General features: G+C 38.0%; 1 protein-coding gene across 1 annotated transcript in view; it reads right to left on the bottom strand.

Moving 5' to 3' along the window:
• Positions 1–21,813, bottom strand: part of LOC126248717 (dedicator of cytokinesis protein 3) — a 1,129,652-nt gene that overhangs the window by 17,511 nt on the left and 1,090,328 nt on the right. Inside the window, exons 32-37 of the mRNA XM_049950022.1 lie at positions 16,901–17,032; positions 12,261–12,445; positions 10,606–10,765; positions 9,296–9,468; positions 2,818–3,017; positions 1,336–1,415 (exon numbers count right to left, since the gene is read on the bottom strand). Coding sequence (XP_049805979.1) covers positions 1,336–1,415; positions 2,818–3,017; positions 9,296–9,468; positions 10,606–10,765; positions 12,261–12,445; positions 16,901–17,032 — 930 coding nt within the window. The remainder of the gene's footprint in view (positions 1–1,335; positions 1,416–2,817; positions 3,018–9,295; positions 9,469–10,605; positions 10,766–12,260; positions 12,446–16,900; positions 17,033–21,813) is intronic.

Genomic DNA, 21,813 nt, shown 5'->3' with positions numbered 1-21,813 from the left:
GACCTCTGACGATGCTTTAAAATAAAGCAAAACGTGTCTGGTCTTAATAAGACTTTTATTGCAGTTGCTAAAGATTGCATTAAACATATATAACTAAATAACTGTATTGTAGGAGCACAGACTAAATTAACTTTATCTTGGAGGTACAAGTCAGAGCCTCTCAATACTTATTAAAACGATTTCATGGATATGAACTACAAAAGTTTCATCTATGTCCATCAATAGTATGGTTTCTTTAAAGGCAGTAGGATGATTATACAATGTAGCAGATTAAGATGCACCACACAGCACTGAGACCATGTGGAGATTGCAGCCATCCTCTTCTTCAACCAAATACGTAAAAGAAAATGTTTTGTTGTGGCATAGGCAAGTGTTGTAAACAGTATTTCTGTAGATGTAAATATTGGCAATATATCTCAAAGCCAAAACTGAGACATATGTATGAAAACCTAATGGGATGAAATCCTCATTGGTAATGATAAGCATCTCATTTTATATAATAGCCTTGTTTTTGCAAAATATTCAGTGCTGTGCTTGAAGCTTCTTCATTGTGTGTCCGTGGGTTGGTAAATATGCTGTCTTAAAGTTTCTTGGGCATCCAGTCAGATTGATCATTGTGGAATGAATTGTTGATGGTACATTACACAACTGAAAATTCATTCCACAATCAATCTGGCTGCATGGCTGCATGCCCAAGAGACTTTCAAGCAGCTTCTTCATTAATCAAAGTAAACCATGAGTTGTATTCTGTTGATAACACATTAATACATTGTTTAATTTTTATTTACAGCAGACACATCTAGTTAAACTGTAATAAAAGACATGCCTGTTTTTCATCACACTGGCAGTATGACTCTTTTTATCTTGTTGCAACTGCAGCTCTATATACTCATGCTACACTTTGATAACAATGAAAGCAAGTGTGTAAGCTGCTTTGTGGCTACATGTCATTAATGTGATGAGAGATCCTGTTGATTTGATCTGTTAAAGTTCAGTATCAACTGCATTATTAACATACATGTGCCTATTTTCAATGTACAGCATCTTTGGTCCTTTTTTTCCCACCATCACTTTTTGTCTTCTGTAATTTCCATCTTACATATGGCCCGAAACAGCTGCTAGAAAGTTACTGATTTCCAGTGGCTTACAGAATTAGAAAAACATGGAAGCACACCTGACAATTACCATGGAAGAGCATGAGAAAAAGAGGAATATTAGGATACATCTGTGGATTTATACAAAAACACTGATTAACACCCAAGCATTTTTTTAAGTAAAAATATTATTATCTTTTGTTTTCAAGACAGAAATTACTGATATATGTATTTCACATACCTTTTTAATGAGTCTCTTTGGTGGAGCTGGTGGCATTTGTGTTGTATCAATAAATAAACTAGTGTTTCTTCGGTCTGGAGCTGCAGAAAAAATGTTCAATTAAATATTTTAATTTTATCAATAATACTTGAAATTTTGTATAAAATAGTTAATTTCAAGGAACAAAAGCTGTAAAAAAAAAGAAAAAAAAAAACAGAACAGAATCCTAGTAGTCATATATCACTCTTTTTAATGTTTCTAACTCTTGAAGATTAAATAACTGGTAACAAAACTTGCTAATACACTGACAAAATAAGACAAGCATGCCAGGTCATCCAAGACACGGTTAATGGAGCAAGGAATCCTTCGCCCTCATATGAGTATAAACACTTCAATTTCTTACCTATGTCCAGTCAGCTTCCAATAATCTGCTCCCTGGCCTTATATTTGACAACACTATTAGGAATTATAGTGGGTCAGAGAGGAAAACACATCATGAAAGCCATCACTTTTGTCAAGAGCCTGACAACTCTTGTGACAGATCCGGATTCAAACAATGTAATGGTGACCCTTAATGTACTTTTTCTGTCCGTGATGGTACCAAAGGAAGAGACACAAAAATAATCAGACTACCTCACTACAGCTTCATAGCAACATATTTTCTGATTATTATGTATAGTATTAAGTGACACAGTAAATAGCAGGGGTCCATCATAACTGCTAGCCGTAGAAAAACCCATTTGTAGAGTATTTTTAAGAATGGACTTCAGAGTAAACTGCTCTGCATGAACCAGTAAAATGTCTAGGCTACATTAAGCTTTTTTAACCTGACAGCAATGGCAACACTGCATTGCATCAGTTCTTGAATCACATGAATCGTGCCCAGTCAGATTATGATGGAAATGTAGAGAGATCAGAACCATTCATTCCAGGCATACTGGCTGAATACATGCTGAACAGAAAGCTTAGTCATTCTATAACTTGCATACCACACACTAAATTACATCTAAACATGAGTGGTTTCAATCACTCAAAATAGAACAGAGCATCATGAGCGTAGTAATACAAAGAAGAACAAGAATCTCACATAAATACCAAAGCAAAACACTTATGGTTTGTGTTTGAGAAGAAACATTACAATCAGGATGAAAAAAGGACAGAACTTATGTATGAAGAATAAAGGTGGTTTTGTGACAGAGAAGAGGATGATAGACCCATTTATAAAACTCTTATTAGTTTACAGACATGTGAGCCCCCGACATCTGAGTCCTCAGACCTTAAACTGAAATATTCTATTTCAAAATCAAGGAAATGATGAGAATGTACTATATAACACTACAATGGTGGGCCACAAGCAAAGAATGTTTTATTTCTTGGCTCTTCAGACACAAATACTATTTAAGCACTCTTCAGAAATTATAATTAAAAACAAGTCACTATAAAGGAAAAACTGTGCCTAATTTTAAATGATTTTCAACAAGTGGTTAGAAATGAAGTACTAACTTTGTCCTCTCGGAGGTAGAGGTGGTGCCTCATCTGTAGTTGCCTCTGACCATGAATTCCGAAGCTGACTGCCGTTGCTGTTCTCAGAACTGTTGTAGCTAGCTGGAGCAGGACACGAGAGTAGTTTACTGAGTGATCTTTGATGTGTTGGTTTGGGGGGTCTTGGCATTGTAGAAACTGTGTCACCTTCTGCAGAATCTCTACAAACATGAAAAGATAATTGTGAGCTACACATGGGTGATAATAATCTTAAAGACACTCCTAAACAAAACTTACTAATATTGTTAATTAATCTTGATAGTAAAGATTTATTTTAAAATATTGAATTATCAAAAAGAAAAGTTGTTCCCAAAACAGTTCTATATTCTCAAGAGGAAATTTACATTTGTAAGTCACTGTTGTCTACTTCATTATGATCTTATGATGAACAACTGTAAATAATCGCCTTTTTCAATTTCCTTATAATTGTTGGATCAAGTAATTATTTTGGTCTTTATCTACCTAAAAACTCTGTTAACACTTGTGCTACTTGGGCCATGGCATCAGGCTGCCGGCATGCTACAGTTCTACAGTTCGAATTTTCCGCCATCAGCATCTGCTTGGGCTAGCCACCAGGGGCCACCTGTGCTGGGACACATGACTTGTGTACATGACATGGCATTTGCTCTGCCATCTACTGGAGCCCTCCTCTTTGTAAGTGCATTCCAGCAGGTACTTGCTCTCATATTGTGTTCATGCTTATTGTCAGCAACTGCTTGTGTCAGTACCTGGATTGTTTCTATGCCCTCAACTGTTGTTTGCTTGTATATGGAAGGATAATAAACTTTGGTTCGCCCTGGATGTGCTGTTGTCTTACAGTATGATCCAGTTGGTGACAAGTCTGGTGTTCACTTCCGTGTGCTCAGTCTATTTGCTGGTTCCTTTGGATCTTCCATCCAAGGAGGCAGAGCTCCAATCTCTCTTCAAGCAGCAGCATGCTCTTACAGTTGCTATTATGAACTTGTCAGCCACACTGACTATGCAGGCTTCCACACCATCAGCATATCATCTGCCATTTTCCCCTGATGACAATGTGATGAAGACTGGGAGGCTTACAAGAAGTAGCTTCGGCAACACTTCCTCACTTTTGGAGTCACTGATTTAAACATGTGTAAGACTTTTCCTCAGCTCTACCAGTTCAGCCATTTCACCCCACTCCAGGAACCTGCATCACTTTTGTTTCTTGATATGTGTATGTTGTCATCAAATTAACACCATAAATGTACAGGTCATTGCAGCAACTGATTAGCTTTGCCTCTGCGGTGACTTTACAGCCTATCAATGACACCTACATTTTACACTATCCAGACAAGTTATTGGCTAAATTCACCAGGGGCCAGTTTTTCTCCAAAACTGATTTATCTGAAGCCTATTTACAGATTCCACTGGATAAGGATTCTAAATGGCTCCTTGTGATTAACACATCCTTTTGGTATACCAATATCAGTACCTCTTGTTTAGTGTAGCTAGCACCCAAGTAATTTTTCTGTGTTTTTTGGAACAACTAATTATGTGTGTTCCGGGATGCATCAACTATCTTGATAACACCATCATGATGGATCAATGCATCCATGGAAGAGCATTTACATAACTTACGCACCTTGTTCACAGTCTTACATACTACAGGGTTGAAATGAACTTGGTCAAGTCACACATTTTTCAGTCATCCATTGTGTATTTGAGGTTTGAGGTTTCTCAGTATAGTGTTAAGCCTTCACTTCATCAGTTACTGTGGCCACAGCTCTGCCTCACCCTACAAACGTGAAAGACCTCCAACCAATTTTAGGTGAAACTGCTTACTGCCAAAAATCTATTACACATGCTTTCAAATCTAAATTACATTCTGCTTCTTGTTTGGCTACTTTCCATTCTGGTGACCACTGGGTTTTGGCTATGGTCACCTTGCAGTATGGGCTCAGGGCTGTTCTCACACATCAATATGAGGAGGGTTCCAAACTTGTGATAACTTATCCATCAAAAACGCTCAACTCTGCACAGCAGCACTACTTCCTAGTTGAAAAGGAAGTGCTGCTATCATGTATGCCCTCAAAAACTTTCATGTGTTCTTGTACAAGTCTAAGTTCCACCTCATTACTGACAAAAGCCCTTGGTTTCATTGTTTAATCCTTCTGCTTCATTGCCTGACAAAGCAGCACATCATCTCCAGCACTGGGCCTAGTTTCTGTCTCACTACAACTATGAAATAAATTTTTGGCCAACTGTGCAGTATGCCAACACTCATGGTCTGTCTCGGCTTCCAGTGGGGCCAGTTCCTATTTTTGATCAGAAAGAACTCCTTTGTTTTCACTTAGATGTTGAGGCACAACTTACAGTGGAAGGATTTCCTATTAGAGGCTCCCAGATCACAGCTGCCATAGCTGCAAATATGATTTTGCACCAACTGTTTCAGCTCATTCAGCAAGGTAGGCCATGCAGGCCTCTGGGCAGAGCTTCTGATCCTTTGTATAACTATTTTGCCCTCTGTCAGTCGCCTAGGGCTGTGATCCCAGCTGCCTCTATGACAGGATGTGCTTCAGCTCCTATATCAGGGACACTGGGAGGTCTCGGATACCAAGTAATTGGCCTGTCTGCAAATGTTTTGTCCCAGAATCGATAATGACACTGCACACCTTGTCACAGCCTGCTCTCAGTGTGCTACCCAACAGATGGCACCATGGGTGATGGTCTCTTCATGAACCACATTGCAACGTCCATGGGAATGCATCCATATTGAGTTCATGGGATTCTTCCTAAATTCTTACTGGTTGTTGGTTGTCAAAGCTTTCTCTTAATTTCCATAAGTTATCCCCTGTTCTTTGACACAAGCCATATTTACAATTCAGGCACTCTCCAAAATTTTATCTATGAAGCACTGTCTTATACACTTACCATGGATAATGGTCCACAGCTTGTGCCTCAGGTCATCCCTGATTTCTGCACCCATCAATGCAGTCACCACATGACTGCTTCCCCTGCTTCCCCTTTTCACCCCCAGTCTAATGGTTGGGTGGAACATCTCATCCGCATGTTCAAGGTTCAAATTTAGAACTACTTTACAGATTCCTGTCTTGAATGCTTCTCGAATTCCTGCAGGTTTACACCAATGGGAGATTGGAGTCCAGCCAAGACACTCCATGGTTGCCAACCATGCACTCTCCTGAATTGGCTCCTGCCATGTCATGCCCATAAGCATGGTCCTCATCACAGTTCAATCATGGCTCCGAAGTATGAGCTTGGGGGTTTGATCACCGACCAAAGTGGACTCTTGCCATGATCCACAGCTGCCGAGGCCACTGCCTCTGTATGGTGCACACCAGTTTTCAGCTGGTGGTGCAAGGGCTGCGGTTCTGCCATTGCCGCCTCTACCTCCCCCTCCTCCCTCAGCACCTGTTCCAGCCTTGCAGGGCATCCCTACTGCAAGAGTGGACCTAATCTCCTTGTGGATGTTGCCAACTCCTGAATTTGCTGCAGGGTCCAGCACCTTGGAATCTGATGCTAGTCGGCCGAAGTGGCCGAGCGGTTCTAGGGGCTTCAGTCTGGAACTGCGCGACCGCTACGGTCGCAGGTTCGAATCCTGCCTCGGGCATGGATGTGTGTGATGTCCTTAGGTTAGTTAGGTTTAAGTAGTTCTAAGTTCTAGGGGACTGATGACCTCAGATGTTAAGTCCCATAGTGCTCAGAGCCATTTGAACCATTTTGAACCTGATGCTAGGCTCTCCCATGATGCTACCCTGACACCGGCAAACCTGCCTCCAGCTCGACTGACACCTTTAGGTCATTCAACAATGGCAACCCTGACCAAGCATCTGGTGCCTTCACCGCCAGCATAGTCCCACCACATTGGGGGGCGGGGGGGGGGGGGGGGGGGGCAACTACCTTGCATGTCCATAGCCACACCCCTTTTACCCTTAATCACTGATTCTGGCCCAAAATCTCCTTCTGCCACTATGTTCATCACCTATGGCATTCACTCCAGAGGCCATGAACATTTCAACAGTTGCCCCGATGCCTACATCACTGGAATGTCCTTTCCCCAAGAGGAGGGAGGAGGGCTATAACACGGTATTTAATACATGGGGATGTGCACTGACACCAAGCCACCACTGTCATGCTGCACTTCAAATATTTCACCAATGGCATCAGCACAGGCCAGCCAAAAGAGGCTGCCAGCGGTGGGCCATCTGAGTTCTGCAAACAGCACTGTATCCACAGTGCAGTCTACCGGAGCCCTTCTCTTTGTAAGTGCAATGCAGCAGGCACTTACTTGTTCTCATACTGTGTTCATACTTATTGCCAGCAGCTGCTTGTATCAATACCTGGATTGTTTCTATGTTTGTGTCTGTGTTTTCAACTGTTGTTCACTTGTATGTGGAAGAAGAATAAACTTTGGTTCAATGTGGCAGTGCTGTTGTTTGTCTCTTTATAGTACAATACCCTACCAAACATAAAGAAAGAAAACAAAGGACAAGAGGGAGCAGAGGAGCAGGTGGATGTGGCACTTGCAAAGCCAAACACATGTCAAATAGAGAAAAGGTTCTTACTTCCTTGACAAGTAGACAGGTTAATTTATTCTTCCTCAAACAGCATATTAGGACCTAAGATTTCTCTCTTGTGCTTTTATGAAATAACAATCACATAGAAACAGCAGGCAAATGAGGGAGGAAGTAGGATACTATCTGAGAGGGGGAAGTTAGCATGTAAAGATAATCAGAAAAATAAGTGATTAAATATTATGACAACTGCACACTGTTAGAATGAATGCCACCTGTTGGTTTTGCAATCATGTTGGAAATACAAAGCTGGTTGGCTGTTCATGTGCCACTGTTGTGAGTACCTATGGAAAGTGGCTGAAGGATGGTGAAACGGTGAGTACGCTACAAGGTGTTGGACACACCGAACAGGAGTTCGGACACTTCCTCAGTCTGTAAAGAAGAATAGGCAGCAAACTGTGGCAGATATGATGACAAAGTACAATGCTGGTGCAGACACAAGTGTTTTGGAGCATACACCTTGGTGCACACTGTTGAACATGGGGCTCAGGAACTCATTTTTCCCATGTATTCCCATTTTAATCCAATGACATGATCAATTATAATTGCAGTGGGCATTGGAATATCGAGATGTTCACCACAAATTCATGACTGCAATTCTCTAGCCAAACATCATTCTGTTCGCTTTCATTGTGGTATTAATTCATATAAGTTAAATCTTGTCTTTTATAGTACTCTAATTACATTTTTTTACTTTCTGATATTCCATATCTGGAATACTGAGTGATGTGTCCTCAGATGTACTGTACTCAGTACATTTGTCTTTCTCATTTTTCTCTCTTTAAGTCATAATTAAAGAACTTCTGTTTCCTGAAGATTAGAGGACATCAACTGCCCTTCCATGCTATTTTTGGCCATACAAAAGTTCTGAATTTGATGGTTGAAAATGTGTTCTCTGTCTGCACAGTGACATGGTGGGTGCTGATTAACCTGTATCTGCACATATAGTTCACAAATGCTTTCATGAAGGTGGCCTGTGTGCAAGATGAACAAGTATGTGTACCATTTATTTAGTGTAATATGAGGAAAGTTTGCATTGGTATAAATCAGTAGCAATCATTTCATTTTGCAAGTAAGTCCCCATTTTATGCTGAAATTAAGTCTCATTGCACACTTAGAAGAAGAGGGACTAGAGGCATATTAGATGCACAAAATGTCATTGGGACTATGTAATACATAAGTGACTGCAAGCTTTTCATGAACTGCATATTTCTTCAAGCATGAAAAGAGATTTTGGTCCTCTACATGATGCCATGATCACTTAGAGTATTGGGATGACATAGAAGATATTAACACAAGACGATTTCCACAGTAACTTGAAATCATTCTCTGAGACAACAATTACTACCCAAATAGGAGATACCTAGGTATCCAACAGTGGAAGAAACCCGCAAGACTAAGAATGGAGTATCCAGGTAAGTAATTTGATTTTAAGATGCTTGGATTGATAACTGACAAGTCTGATCCCTTATCCACAGACTCTAGAATAGTGACCTTCAAAGTTACGGAGTACAAATAGCAACTGAGCTTGTTTACACTCATATTAACATATTGTAGCATGACTGCAGTAATAGGAAGGCAAGTTTTTTTAAAAAATTGTCTCTATAAAAGTTACATGATTCTGTTGTATTTTATTAAAAAAGTGAGTATCTGTGCTTCCATGTTTTGGAAAGTTCTCTCTGGAAAATGTTTTATTCAGTTTTGTTGTTCTCCTTAAGACATTATGCACTTATAATACTCAAAGTGTTCTTTATTATTAAAAACTGATTTCCATTATTTGCTTTGTTTATGAAAATTGAAGGACACACTGTTAAGCTTATAGCTCCCCTATCTAATTGTTTTAACCTGGAAGAAAAATGCAGATACACATGAACACATTCCTGTTTTACCTGTTTAGGCTTACAGGTGGCAGTGATGAATATTCAAGAGTTCCTCGAACTGTTATACGTCCCATATCTGTCAGGCTGTAGCCAGCTGAACGTGGCCGTGACTCACGCATTGGTATTGGTGGTGGCGGCGGTGGAGGTGGAGGTGGTGGTGGCACATGGCTCTCATTCATTTCCTAGAAATTGAGATGATGAGATTAGCTTCAGTTTTGAATAAAATACATTTAGTATCAAAATAAAACACCCCTCATTAAAATGTGCACCAAATTTTTATTATGTTTCAGACAATGACCCATTACTGTTTTCATACCAATAAATTCACCAATTTGCACTCTAGCTTTTACAGTAAAAATATTCTGAGAATTAGTTATGGTCTCATATAGCTAATCTATAACAAAATAGTTTGCTGAACAATCAAGAGGGCACAAAACTTACACAAGGTAAGGATCAGTTTACAAAGAGTTATTTCAGGTGTATCTAATTATGAATGGAACACATATGAAATACATCAGAACAGCTTTCTTCCAAAACTAAAAACATCTTAATGTGAACACTAAAAACATATAAATGAGAGCAGACTGCATCTGTGACTTTGTCCCCTCTAAAGTAATATTTTCATGGCAACTGCTTAATACCTTCTGGCAGGTTAGTCTTTTTACCCAGAAACATTTGCATGTTAATGAACTTATGTACAAGATAAGATCATGCTCCAATTTTGATTTAAGGAAGATCACTGGGTGGGTTTTCAAGATGTCAAGATGTGGATTGGTGGGAGGGATGCAAAGTGAAAATTGTCCTCTAGATTTTATAATATTGGACTGGCACCACAAACCTTGAGAATTTGCATGTCAAAAGTAACAAATTTGATAACCTTTTGGCCCTGCTTCTTTGCCTACAACAGTCTTTCAGAATTATGAAAAAGCGGTGAGATAATCCGTCACATTATTTGGTAGGTGGAATTTAATAATAGAGCGGTGAGGAATATATATAGTGGTAGATGATGTACCTCCCACATACACTGTAAAGTGACTTGTAATTTGTAAATTTTAGTTGTAGACGGAGATAGAAATTTCGCAAAGCTTGCTGTTTTTATAGATTTCTCAGAATTTCTAAAAGATAATTTCAATCATGTTAAGCAAAAATACATATGTTTCAGAAGGTGGGATACTTGGTTTCATATGTCATCTCTGACTGAGGACATATCTTTGTCCCAATGACAAACAGATTATCAGTTCCCCTTCTTGAAATACCATCACTAACCATCAGGCACATCATGATGAATATGTTCTACAATCATGCACTATAAGACTCACCACTGGCTTGCTATATATATCTTCATCATCTGTCACCTGATCATCCATTAGAGCAAAGTGGTTATATGGTCCTCCACTGGAAGTAGAGGAACGATTACTGCGACTTTCATTGGGCTGCATGAGCATCTTCTTCTCCATAGGAAGGGGTGGTAGAGGCATGCTGCAATTGGTTATCAAATTTTTAAACCACAAGTTATTGTAAGAACTCACTAAAAAGCTAAACATGTACAGGACCCTCAAATCTATAGATTTGCAGTGAAGTGAATTTGGGTTCTCCTAGTTTTGTTAGAAGGAAAGAGATACCATTTATCTTTAGTGCTTCAAAGAGGAAAAATGAAGCTCTCAAAGGGGTGATGACTATAGGCAGACACAACACCTTGCTCAAGATCATACTTAAAAAACACTGTGTGTTGTACAATTTTACAGTGACAAATGAAAATAGCATCATAAGCTGTCAGCTGTCAAGTGTATAAGGAAAGGCAACCACTCATTTTAATTTCACACACACACACACACAATGCATGTGGCTCTGATCAAAGACACAAACTTAAAAGCCGAGCTACAATGCTTACCATCTTGTTTATATGCCTATCATTACTTCCTAAGTAAAGAATGTAATTGAACATGTGTGAGTATTGTGTGCACTGCCATCAAGAAGTGATCATGGGGAGGAGAATTATATTTTGTGGATGCCTATATATGGCCTCTGTAACAAGGATATGCTTGGAGGAATTCAAAATTCATTTCTTGTAGTGACTGCTTTACTTTGTATAGAGACAGATAGGAATGTTTTGGACTACATAATAAACATTTTAAGAGTTTTGATGCATACCCAGCCATCACTGAAGGCTGAGGAGTTCACTCTAGAAGTCAATCAGTAGCTGATATGCATTATGCCAAGAACAGAGGTTGAGAAAAAAGTTTCCAACCTTAAGGTTTCATGGGGAAAAAACCTCTTGCTTGAACGGTCCCACTTTCTGGAAGTGTCTCTCAAAAGTTAGGAGGGACTTAGTGGCTGTCTGAAAAAGTATGCTATGCCCCTAACTGATGGAGAAGGTTCAGTCAAGACCATCCACTGCAACTTCCCGAAACACGCACTGTCTCAACAAATCACCTAAATCCATGCAAGAGTAATGTACAAGTACCCATGCAAAAGTAATGTACAAGTACATAGTCTGAGAAGTTATCAGACATTCTTTAACGGAAACAATTTTATTTTCCCAATGTACATTCAATTTACATCTCTTTCTGGCAACAATCCTGAGTATGTCTCAATTTATGTCATGCTATTTCATTTATAAAATCCACGACTCACTTTAACACTTGTGATTGTTGTCTATAAGAGGTAAGTATTGTGTTCTACTGTGACTAATAAATAATATTATGTATTTTTTTATCCTGAAAAATTACTTCCATATTAAGTAAAGTAGCCAAAGTGAAAAAAGCATTCACCAGAATTTACTGTTAGCTAAAAGTGAGTGGTTGTCTTTGATCATACATTGCTGATATTAAATTTAGGATTGTCATTTATTTTATCATGCTAAACATAAGTTGTGATATCTGGATTACATAGTGGATTTACCTTCAGGCAGTTTAAACAAACATCTGAGGAGATGTGAAAGCATAAATAATCATTTAACATCATGCAGTGATACCTTAGAATACTGCCACAGGAGGTTGAGTCTGTACAAGAATGCCCTCTTGATGAGCGAATAGCAACTAGCTCTCTCAGTCCTTGACGTAACTGTGACAGCCTCTCCAACAGTCTACGGTGAAGTGGTTGCACACCCGGAGGGGCAAGCTGCCCATGAAGTGCAAGACCAGTCTCTAGGATATGGAGCTGCAGCACAGAAACAAATGTGTGGAATAACATATTTAGAAATATTACCAGATTGTAAGCATTACTTCCTATATATAAAGAATGTAACTGAACATGAGTGGCTATGGTGCGAACTGATATCAAGAAGTGATCATGGGAGCAGAATTATATTTTGTGGACGCCTGTATATGGTCTCTGTACATGAACATTCTTGGAGGAACTCAAAATCCACTTCTTCTAGTTAGTGCTTTACTTTGTACAGAGACAGGTAAGAATTTTGTGGCCCACAGAATAGACATTTCAAGAGCTTTTATGCACACCCAGCTGTCATTGAAGGCTAGGGAGTAGGCTCTGGGAGTCAAAGTGGCTGAATGGAAAGTATTTTCTCTTAGATCACATTACTACTTGTTTAATACTATCCAATCAAACTTTAAAGAGGGATGAAAGAGTCAAAGCAGATAAAACAACATTTAAAATTTGATTAACAAGTAATTTCTCCACTCTCCTCCCTCCTTCACCCACTTCTCACATATTGGCTGGTTAAAAGATGCTACAGCCATGTGGTTAAACCATTGACATGTAAGATGCAGCATCAGATACTATTTCTGGGGCTTCAAGTTCATGTGAGTACAATCATACCCTCTGTTTACATTTCCATATATGTACATACTCTGCAAGCCATCAAACAGTGCATGGCGGAGGGTATATTTTACCAGTACTAGTCATTTTCCTTTCTGTTCCACTTACAAATACAGCAAGAGAATTACTATATGCAAATTAAAGTGGGATGACCGCTATCAGCTGCAGGAGGAAATTATGTGGAATCAGCACCAATGAGCAAAAATGTGTACCAGACCAGGATTAAAACCTATGATCTACTTTGCAGTAACCACTGCACCATCTGGGACACAGCGTTATCACAACTGCACAGTCTACCTTGGTATGCCTCATGGTTGATCCACACTCCCACCGAACGCAACCTATCCACAGTCCCTGTCCATTATACTCCTGTTCACTACTTAGAGATTCCCACAGGAGGTCAGAAGTATTGGTGCATTCACAATGAAGAAAGTGGATCGATTGTCTAGCCAAGCTTTGAATTATTTTAAATCAACACATCTAATCCTTTGAAAGAACAGACACCATGCATATCACGCAGTTGTGAAACACTATATTCAAATTGAAGGAGAATGACTACAATCAGCTGCAGTGAGACATTATGAGGAATCAGCGGCGATGAGAGAAAACGTGTACCGGACCGAGATTCGAACCCGGGTGCAGTAACCATTGTGCCATCCGGGACACAACATTATCGCAACTGCACGGATTATCTCGGTACACCTCATGGCCAATCCATACTCCCACCAAGTGCACTCAAATGCACCAGTACCTCCAACCTCCTGTGGGAATCTCTAAGTAGTGAACAGGAGTATAAGGTACAGGGACAGCAGATAGGTGGTCTTTGGTGGAAGTGTGGCTTGGCCGTGTGGCGTACTGAGATAGTCCATGCAGTTGTGATAATGCTGTGTCCCAGATGGTGCCGTAGTTACTGCACCCGCCTAGTAAGCAGGAGATCAAAGGATTGAATCCCAATCTGGTACCCATTTTCACTCTTAGCCACTGATTCCGCATAATGTCCCACTGTAGCCGATAGCAGTCACTCCCTTTCAATTTGCATATAGGGCTTCACACATTCAGGAGCTGTGTGGTGTCTGTACTTTCAAAGGAACAGAGACCACACATTCAAATAATTCATAAGCCTGGCTGGGCAATTGATCTACTTTCTTCGATGCAAATGCACCAATACGTTTGTCCTCCTAGAACCCCCCCCCCCCCCCTCTGAATCTCTTAAATGTCTTCCTTTACTATGATCTGGTGGGGATTACAAACACTTAAGCAGTACTCATAAAAACCATGAGCTATCAAAAGCCAGTATGAAAGCATTAATTGTTCTCAGCATCCAGATACTCTTTTTGTCATATATCTAACTTTTTGTTATACCCTTGTACTTTGCCTTTTCTTCCAGACCTCTTTCATCTTTATCGTCCATGCTGCCACATTCCATAACAGGGTATTGAGCAGTCTTACAGTGACAGGGCAATATCTTAGAAAGTTGCTGTTCAGGAGTCTCATGGTCTAACAAGGAGATGCAGCCACACTTAAGGAAGTGCCATTTATCTTAAGGCATAAAAAAACAATAGTTGCTCTACAGATACACTTAAAAAACCCATGGCTCTCATGCTTTGAAACAGGTGTTTCTTCTTCCAGAGAAATGAGGAAAGCATATACAAACTTTTCAAGGTCTACATGAGAAAATATCCAATAATCCAAAGCAATGGTATGGCAAATCAGGAAGAATAAATCAGAATTTTTTTGTTTGTAATTGTAGATCTACTGCTGCCTTCATGCCGATAAGGAGTTTTTTCAAAATCTTTATATTATCTAAAGAAAAACACTGCCCATATTATGGCAAATGTCTCTTTACTCACAGTAAAATAGGATTGTTTCTAAAAACTGGGTTCCTAATAAAGTTGTATTAAAGACCACTAGCAGGCTATCCAAATCAACAGGAATCTTTTTCTTTTGAGAATGGGCTATTGTTCTGGATGAAAGAGCAGTTCTGGAAATATTAACTCTGGCAGAAAGAGTTCCATATGCCTGATACAAATGATCCACTGTTAAGCATAACACATATATATAGAAATACTTTTTGAGTTTTCAATTTCTTGTATGGTATGAGGATGTCATCTTTCTTTGTTAATACATTTCTTACATTTTGATGAACAAGTTCAAATTTATTTTGATTGTTTGGCAAAGAGACTCTCACACCTTGACATAAATGGAAAATTTGATATTTCAGCCCAACTTTTCTCAGTTTTGAGTCTATCATCTTAACATTGGGACACTTCACTTGTCACTTGTCCTCTTCCAGTCCTCTCATTATCATAACTTTACAGTAACAGTTTCTGGAATGTTTCATAAATATTTTGATACACCACATAAGGAAATGAATCAGCACACTTGCAATATCTGATAAGCAATCCATCACTCTTGACTGGAATCCACATCAATGTATCTTCAGAGATCTGTTGCCATTTTCCTGTACTATCTAAACAGATAAACATTATGGAAGGAGAGAAGGTAAACACTCATCATATATCCATATAATTGAAACACTGAGCAATAGACAGGCACATAAACAAGGCTGAACTGTAGCTAAGCTTTAGGAGAGAGGACACTAGGCATTGTCCTTTGTTATAGCTCACAAAGTAAAAAATAAAAATATGGAAAAAATGAGGCTACATTATCCTAGCAATGCGGCACAATTGTCAAACTGTTAGCTCTAAGGAACAAAATTGTTCAGAAGCTTAGCTACAATTTAATCTTGTGTGTATGGTTATCTACTGCTCAACAACTAATCTATATAGCACATAGCTTACTTCACTCCTTCCATTGTTTGCATTCCATCCAGGACTATGAAGAATCATGTTCATGTACAAATTATGATACAAGTATCAAATTTATTGCCTAGATTACCCAGTCATGCACATTCTTAATCAGCATTTCCACTGTTCATTTATCATCCTCAGTCAGATAACAAAATTCAATCTCTTTCACTTTTCTTTAATCTCTTGCTGCTCCCCATAATTTTTATTTGCTACCACTTTTTGATGTTGTTATTTTTCAATGGAGTGACAAAAACTTCCATGGTCCTCAGTATTGTTAAAATATGTCAGATACTGTGACTACTGCATAGATAGCTATGTGTCCCCTCCTGTGCCCGTCACACTCTTGCTGTAATCACCCACCACCACCACCACCACCACCACCACCACCACCACCACCACCACCACCCACCACACAACAAATTGCATGGATGCTGCAAAAGGTCTCTACGAAATCAATCTATACAGATACTAATTTAGTTAGTCACTTTTTTTATGAGACAGATTCACAGAATGTTACTTAATTCCACTGTTTTGACTAGTCTGTCGTGAATACTAATATTTTATTCAGTCATTCTAAATTATTTAGACCCTAAATTTTTTATTGCAAATTCCAGATTTATTTATTCCTTGATTTAAGAAAGTCAGGGTACTGTCACAGTAGTTGTTCAATCAGTAGAGCACTCCAAAGCTGGAGATAGAATCAGCATAGTAATTTTTGTCTGCTACTTTCTTAGGGACTTAAGGGATTATGTTCTTAAACACATCACAAAAACATGATAAATACAACAAATTTAAGAATAAAATAACATGAATAATGAGTGTAATACACATTTCCTGTCTAAATTTGTCCAGAGAAATAAAAAAGAGAGAGAGAAAAGAGAGCTACTAAGCACAGTTTTCACACCACTAATGTCATTATATTGAAAATGTTGTATGCCACCTATTAGATGGAGATTGTAGTATTATCACATATACACAAGGCATTAAACACTAAGGAAGAAAGTAACATTTAATGTGCAATATTTACCTGATCAAGTGTAAGATTCTTCAAACGTTGTACATGTTCTGAGAATTCAGGGTGGTACTTCACAAACTCAGGATTAAGAAATGCTTGTTGGTATTTTGCTATGCCACCCATAACATTTGCATCAATTATCCCCTAGAATGATTAAAAAATACTTCATTGCTCAATAAACATGTTTTGCATTAACATTCATTCACAACAATTTGATGTAAATTTCTTAAACGAATTCTTCTACAGTTGATTAGTATGTATTATAACACCAAATTTAAAATCAACATATTCAAAATATGTTCTTCTGTTCCATTATTTACAAGTAATGGGGTGAGAAAGAATTTTCAGTCATCTTAATGTTTTTATTAAAGGATTTTGTCATATTTTTACTTGTGCACTGCTATATTTTTCTTCATAAACATCAAGTGAATGAAACTAATCAACAGGGAGAAAGAGGATGAAGATACTTTGTATCCTGTATCTAGACCAAAAGTGATTTTTTAACATGGAGCAATAACTATTCAAGTCACTTTAAAAAATAATGATTTTTTTGCCAACTTCTTGCAGGTTAGACCTTTCTTTACCTCCAAGTCTCTCTTCATTCTGTAATATTGCTACGTAGTTTTAAGGAAAATTTGTGGGAATATGTAAGAAAGTCACTCTGGACCATGGTGTTAGCAACTGTTTGCCAGTAAGCATGCAGTTTCATGAGCATTATTAAAGCGTCTTCTTTATTGTTGGCAAACAATGCCAAATCATCAGCAAATGCTAGGCACTCCACTTTCAAACTCTGTTTCTTTGGATCTTAATAGATTTCTTCTACTCCTTCCTCTTTTGTGACATCATTCCAATTTCTCATTATCTCTTCCATGATGATCATGAACAAAATGGGTGACAGTTCATCTCCCCACCTGTCTCTTGTCTTAATCTCAATGGGCTCTAAAATTTCCCCATTAACTGAATTCTTCCAAAATACTGAAGAGGGTCTGCTGGATGATTAAGTTATATGCTTTTTTGAAGCAAACAAACAAAACTACAGTATTTCTACCTATTATTGTTGCCTTGGTATTCACTCATTTGATGGTAATAACAAAATTCCTCAGTAACTGTTTGGGTCAATCCCTTTTATGGATGGTCAGACGACCCAATGTTACACACATACCATATGTGAGCATTTGTGGACAGATTAAGTCATCTGCACATATACAGGTTTATGCTGTTTGTAGTTCTGTATCAAGTACAGTAAGAATATCGGATTGTGGCCAATAAAGTCAAGAGCAGAAATCTAACTGGCTCAAGTTACTTGGCATACAATAAGATGGAACTTCAGGTAGAAATGTCATATAATTAGAGTGAAACAATACTCTGTGGGTCAAGGACTAAGAAGTATGTCCATGTTTATTTCTATGATAATGATAACATGCTGGAATCATGACAAAATTGAGGACATGGCTGATTCCTATAGTGGTGTGCACAAAAGAAGTTAAGTGGTAGAGGGAAGTGCCATGCACCACATGATGCTCCGCCCAATAGCTTCTTTCTACCACATCTGTCTACAGTGTGCAATTGGAGGAGTGCATAGAAGTTTCAGCATTGACTATCATGTTAGTTTAGTATGGTCAGGGTACTTAGCTACTGTAGAGTTCATTATGAGTGAAACAATGCAAAACATGAGAAGAATGATATTATGAAGTAACAGTGATAATTTTTCAAGCATATAAATATTTACAGGGAATGTCCAAAGTAGAAACAGTGGCCCAGTGTGGCACTACACCAGTATTGCCCATTACCATGGTAGGCAACAGCTATAGCATGGGGTATGGGTCAGAGACAGAAGGCACACTGGTGAAGCCATAGATATCTACTCCATCTCTTTCCGTGCAGAACACACCGCACAGCTACTTCTTCACAGCACATCACTACAGCATCATAATGGGACAATTTTGTGTGGCTTATAGACTGCTGCAAGTAAACACTAGATATTCCTACAAATTATCTACGTAGTTGTCTATATTCAGCAACTGAAAATGTCTGTCAGTAACAAAATAATCATTAATTCTTGCATTATGCAAAGAGCTATTACTCAGCAACAATTAATAGTGAGACACATAAATATTAAGGATACAATAAATGATTAACAGGAGGAAATAGGTAAAAATGAGAAAGCAGCAATGTTTCATCTGATAGTGTGTAAGATATTCAATTACATCCTATCTAGGCACAAATACAATATAGCCACTTATCATTAATGATAACTGTTAACAGTCAATTTTTAGTATTTAATTTTCAGTATATATATGGTTTTCAGAATAAGCTAGGTTGAAAATGTAACTGTATTGAGTGCTCAGTATAGAATAATTGATAAAAATATGAAAGGCCTAATCTAAATATTAACAAAAGCAGAGAACAAAATGTAAGATGTGACTCTTGAAATTTTCCCGGCGTATCGAATATTCCATAAGATTTCGGGATTGCAGCCGGATCTCATTGACTTCTTTCCACGATATTTCGGCTGCCAACCTTACAGCCATCTTCAGGCGAGTGTTTGACACTGGAGATTGCTAGTGCAAGTCACTCTATTTATACTTAAAAGTGACGCAGGCGCGCATGTGCAAGTTACCGTAGCATGCACGCCTGCGTCACTTTTAAGTATAGATAGAGCGACTTGCACTAGCAATCTCCAGTGTCAAACACTCGCCTGAAGATGGCTGTAAGGTTGGCAACCGAAATATCGTGGAAAGAAGTCGATGAGATCCGGCTGCAATCCCGAAATCTTATGGAAAAATGTAAGATAGTTGCAAGGGGTCAACTTAACCCCCTGCAGAATGTTAACTGTGTCATGCAATGAGGTTTACTGAACCATTATCATTAACTGGTTTACATTCAAAAACATAATACAAATCAAAGAAGAAAATGGCTGAAGCTAATTGGCCATCCTATGAAAAATGAACAAGTAAGGAAATTTTAGGCATTAGAAAATTTTGCTACCTTATACTGGCAGCACGGCTTCTCACCTACCAATATTTTGGTAGTTAAAAGAGATACCTGTAGTGTTATTAATTATTACTGAATTAATAAAATTTGAAATACATTTTCTGCTTTTTTTTATTTTAATTTGATCTTTAGTTATTGACTGTGAATTATGTGTGTGATGATATCATTAAAATTAGGTTTGATTAAATGACTGACTGATTTTTATTGGTCCAGATATATCATACAGAAAAAATTGCACAGCTGATATAGGACAAGTCAAAGAAGAGACGAAGTAATAAATAGGCTTAGCAAATTGTAGCAATTTAAAATTAGGTACATATTCTTAAAATTTAATTTTGAAGTACCATTTTTTTTTTTTTTTTTTTTTTTTTTTTTTTTTTTTTTTTTTTTGCTACATATTCAGAAATTATTTCACGGAGCAGACACAGTGCATTATTAGAAATGCCTTTACTTCAGTTTTGAATATTTGGATACATAGTGATTTTTATTTTCTCCAGTATTACACCAACGTAATTATGCTCCTCTGATACATTGTAATTCTGTGATTGTTTTGATGAATATTTGATTTCCCTCTGGTATAGCAGTTGTGCACATTTTTGTTTTGTAGTAGTTTGCCTGTTTTCAAGAAGTAGTCTCTTGTTTTTCAAGGTTTCATTTCACATCTAATTTTCAAGTGTTCTTCTGGCAGATGTTATATTTTCTTTGGTTAAGCTCAAAACAAGTAAATAACTATTTATCCAGTAACAAATGCTCTCTCTAGTCATGAAGCACAGCTAGTTAGAATAAATAATATACTAGCTTACAGTGTTGATACTCCATAATGGAAATCAGTTAGAATAATTAATGATTGTAGGACAAAAGTTTTTGAGAATGGTTTTATAATGAACTAAATGCTAACATAAAATTTAATCTATTCCATAATAAACTCATATCATTTTTGAAAATAACTTTCCACATAAGCTAATCTGAAAAAAAACATTAAACAACAACATAAAAAAGCACAGATCACTATCAGGATCAAAGTATTTTGTGAAAGGAAGAGAGAAATATACCTGTTGGCAAGAATAAGTAGAGATCATGCAGTAGTTGCAAACTACAAAAATTACTCAGAATTATTTTAAAAAGTTATTAAAAATCAAGGAACATCCACAGAAGATGCATGAATCTTCTAAAAGAGATTGTAAAATACTTACCAAAGAAATGGGAAAGGGATGACACAGCTGAACTGGAATGGCTCACAATGTTGATGAAATGGAACTGACTTTCAGTGAAAAGACAGGTTTGAACTGCTAGACATACAGGTTCACAAGCTGGAAGAGGCAGCAGCATCCACTATGTGGGAGTCGCCAGCGATGTTCAATATGACACACTTCAGAGCATGTTAACAAGCTATGTCTTGTAAGGTATCTTTGCCTTACGGTGATGTTTGGTATAGGAGTCGAGTAGTGGCTAGTGCACCGAACCTATTTGAGGCTGGAGTGCTGAATGATATTTTGGAATAGTTTCATGGTTTAAGAATAGCCTGAGTACTAAATGCATAAGTAGACAAAATATAAGCGCACTGTAATGAAATTGTCTTTAAAGTAGTTGGGGCATGGTTACTGTGACCAGAAGTCATACAAATGCTATTGTTGTCGGAAGTTGAAATGGGAGTGGGTACACTTAGTGCAGTAGAAAAAAGTATATGTGTTTGTATTCATTTTGTGATATACAAATAATAAAGATTTTTGATATAACTGTGGTATTTGAAGGGTTATTTATCTTCCTGAATGACCATTATATTGAGGGACTTGGTACTTGATTGTCTGGTATTTATTCCTCCCACAACAATACCTTACAAGTCAAACCATGACCAGACAATCTCTGGTATAAGAGTATGTGGGGGAGAATAAACTGACATTATGAGGTTAAAATTAAAACAGAGATTGCAA

Source organism: Schistocerca nitens, chromosome 3, assembly GCF_023898315.1.
Source record: "Schistocerca nitens isolate TAMUIC-IGC-003100 chromosome 3, iqSchNite1.1, whole genome shotgun sequence".
NCBI lineage: Eukaryota > Metazoa > Arthropoda > Insecta > Orthoptera > Acrididae > Schistocerca > Schistocerca nitens.
Note: the sequence above shows the minus strand (reverse complement) of the source record. Positions and strands in the feature narration are given on the sequence as shown.